The sequence below is a fragment of the Vulpes vulpes genome, chromosome 2 (genome assembly GCF_048418805.1).
Source record: "Vulpes vulpes isolate BD-2025 chromosome 2, VulVul3, whole genome shotgun sequence".
NCBI classification, from domain to species: domain Eukaryota; kingdom Metazoa; phylum Chordata; class Mammalia; order Carnivora; family Canidae; genus Vulpes; species Vulpes vulpes.
Window position 1 is genome coordinate 30,352,509 of NC_132781.1, and position 2,910 is coordinate 30,355,418.

The 2,910-nt window shown below is 42.9% G+C and overlaps 1 protein-coding gene across 1 annotated transcript; it reads right to left on the reverse strand.

The window, feature by feature from the left end:
• Positions 1-933: 933 nt before the first annotated feature.
• On the reverse strand, positions 934-1,215 carry SMIM36 (small integral membrane protein 36). Its single transcript, XM_072742973.1, has one exon. The coding sequence runs from the start codon at positions 1,213-1,215 to the stop codon at positions 934-936; it is 282 nt and encodes a 93-aa protein (XP_072599074.1).
• Between the last annotated feature and the right edge of the window lie 1,695 nt (positions 1,216-2,910).

The following is a 2,910-nucleotide window of genomic DNA, read 5'->3' on the forward strand; positions in this document are numbered from 1 at the left end:
AGACCTTAAGTCTGGAAAAGTTCAATGTTTGCTTTGGAGAGAATCTGCTAAGTGTAAGATAGATTTCAAGCTCGTCTTGTTCCTCATTACACAGACACACACAGACACAGATACATGCTATTGGATCTTGTTTTGAAACCCTATGACATTTTGGCATATTGATTATTTTGAATTGAAGTTATTTGAAAAAGAACCGGTGTAAGAAGGAACGTTCTGAATCGCCTTTGTCCCCCCTGAAAGTAGGAAATAAATCTCCCATATGAAAGGTACCCTACCTGTACCAGGAGGGCAGATGGCATTCTTGTCACCAAAAATAGGGAATTTATGGCTGATGGCTGAGAAACCTATATAAACAAAACTTGTTACTTCCTCATGAATTTACTGCCCCAAGCCCAAACTTCTCTGACTTGTCAATTCTTCACAAACTTATCTTTTTTTTTTTTTTTTTTGGTCCAAAGAACATAAAAGTTGCCTGCTCTGGTCACTTCTTTGAACTTCATATTTTTTTTATGGGGTAAAAATAGGTAAAAATTAAATTTATTTTTCTCTTGTTCATCTTTTTTATGTCAACATAATTATGAGACCAGCCAAAGAATCTAGAAGAAAGAGTTTTCTACCTCTGTACCTTACTCAAATGTCAATCTCTCCTAGAAATGACAAAGACAGCATCACCAGGAAGGGCCCAACGTCTTCACTATATAATAGTATTAATGAGATTTTGCATCCGGAGAACTTGAGCAAAGGCCACCTGGGGCTTCTTACCTTAAATGGTTGCTTCATCCACAAAGAGGGTGACAAGAAAGTAGAAGGTGAGGCAGCACTCTCACTTACATAGCCAGGCAGGACTGGTGGTGCACCAAGAGAATTGCAGCCACATGGAGAACAGTTTGTCCAGAATGGCTGTGCTCTTTCCTCCGTACCCCTTAGCCAGCCTCACACCATTGTGCTTTTCTTCCCCAATGGAGCAGAATCCCCAAAGTGAAAGCTGGGCCCTGTTGCCCAGGGGTCCCCCGAAGTGCTCTGCTGCATCACCACCAAGCGGATGGAGGGCTGGGCATCAAGGGTGGTCTCAGGAGCGTACTCCTTACTGGGGTCCTTGCCTCGGCAGTCATACAGCACGCAGGAGATGAGGAACACCAGGAGCAAGATGACGTAGCTTGCTACTAGGATGATCAGGTTCAAGGTGACAGGGTCAATCTCCAAATAAAACTCCATCACATCTCTCACGGTTAGGAAGTGGATCTAGGGAAGGGCAACAGGGCCAGTGTGGGGATTGCAAGGAGCAAAAACCCTAGCTCATTGGAATAGCTACACTGGCTCTGGAGTAAAAATACAATAATCCCCACTGCTCCAGGAGACCTCACAGATTAAAGCTGCTCGGTTTAATAACTTAAGCTCTTGCTGTTAATACCACAGCCACCAAAACACAGAAGCTGTGTCTTGTCCGCTCACCCCTGCAGAAAGAGAACGAAAGAAACGGCTCAGATGTTATTAAAGTGTGGTATATAAGCAGAGAGTCCATCTAATTCATCAAACAGGTGATTTGGTGAGCAAAAGTAAGTGTTGTTAATAAGCACACTGTTAACAAATGGAATTTGTCTTAGAGGCATTGGGAAGTATGATCACCCATTATGTAAGGAGGTTTAAGTGCCAAGAGTCCATATAGGGAGTGATGAAGGTAATCAGGTAAGTGATGCTTGGAATGGATGTGTTTCTTCAATAAGAGGGGCACACTCAACACCTGACATTTTCACCTATTCTTCATTTGCTGTTGTTTTGCACTTATTCATTAAAAAATACTTTCTGGCTAGGTTAGGACAGGTAGGGGGGAGATTCTTCTAGCCACAGAGAACAGCACTGTGAAAAATCTGAGCCAGAAGAAGCATGGAAAAATGGAAGGAATGAAACCAGGGCTATATGACTGCAGAACAGAGAGAATGGGGACTATAAGGGAAGGGAGGTAGGCAGGGGTCAGGTGGCAGGGAGACTTGTGGGCTAGGCTTGAGACTTGATCCTAGAGTAAGGAGATGCAGGGAAGTGACAGGACCAGATGTTCATTTTAAAGAGATTGCCTTGGTTGCTATGTGGAGGCAGAAAAGCAAGCAGATTGAAAGGAGTATCAGATAAGCATGCAGACTTCTCTTGATTTATAAATCAATAGTCCTGTATAGGGCCAGCCTCATGGGTGTGCATCATGTGTAGTCACATGGGACCTCATGCTCAGAAGGGCCCATACCTGTTTAATGTGCTACTGTCACCGTCTTGAAATTCTTAATAATTATTTATTTTGGATTGGGTTCATAAATTATGTATCTGGCCTTGGTCTCATATATACAGTTTTGGCTAGACAGGGATACTTCTCCAAAAGCTAATGGGACTCTTTGATACTCCTAGCTAAAGGCCAAAGCTCCCAGAGGTCTGTGGTTTCTCACTGTTGTTAAGTTTTAATGGCCTTGCAGCTTCCTGTCTGGCCTCTTTATGCCCAGCTTCTATGGGAAGCTGATGGTTCAGGGATGCTGTAGAAAGAAGTTCTTATTGCTCTGGAGACCTTAAAAAAAATTCCATGATTCTGTGGTCCTGGATTTTGTCTGGAATAATACTTAAGCAGATGAATAGTCCTCAAACAATGGACTCCAAACAGCTGGGCTCCTTAGGAATACAGATTTCCACGTCAGCTCCAGATCTATTGAATTAGAAGCTCTGGGGCTGGAGTCTGGGAATCTACATTAGTTAACTATCTTCATAATTTGCATAATTTTGATATGCCACCAGGACGGAGAATCTCAGCCATACAAGTGTGAAAGCAGGGTCAGCCAAAGCCTTGGTTGTCTGCCAAGAGATGTCATAGGAGATTTTCAACAGAGATTTTTTTTTTAAACACCATATGAGGTTGTAAGTCCCACAGGCTCA

Bases quoted from the DNA above. Each gene is read 5' to 3' on its own strand.
- SMIM36 (XM_072742973.1), bottom strand. From the start codon at position 1,215: ATGGAGTTTTATTTGGAGATTGACCCTGTCACCTTGAACCTGATCATC.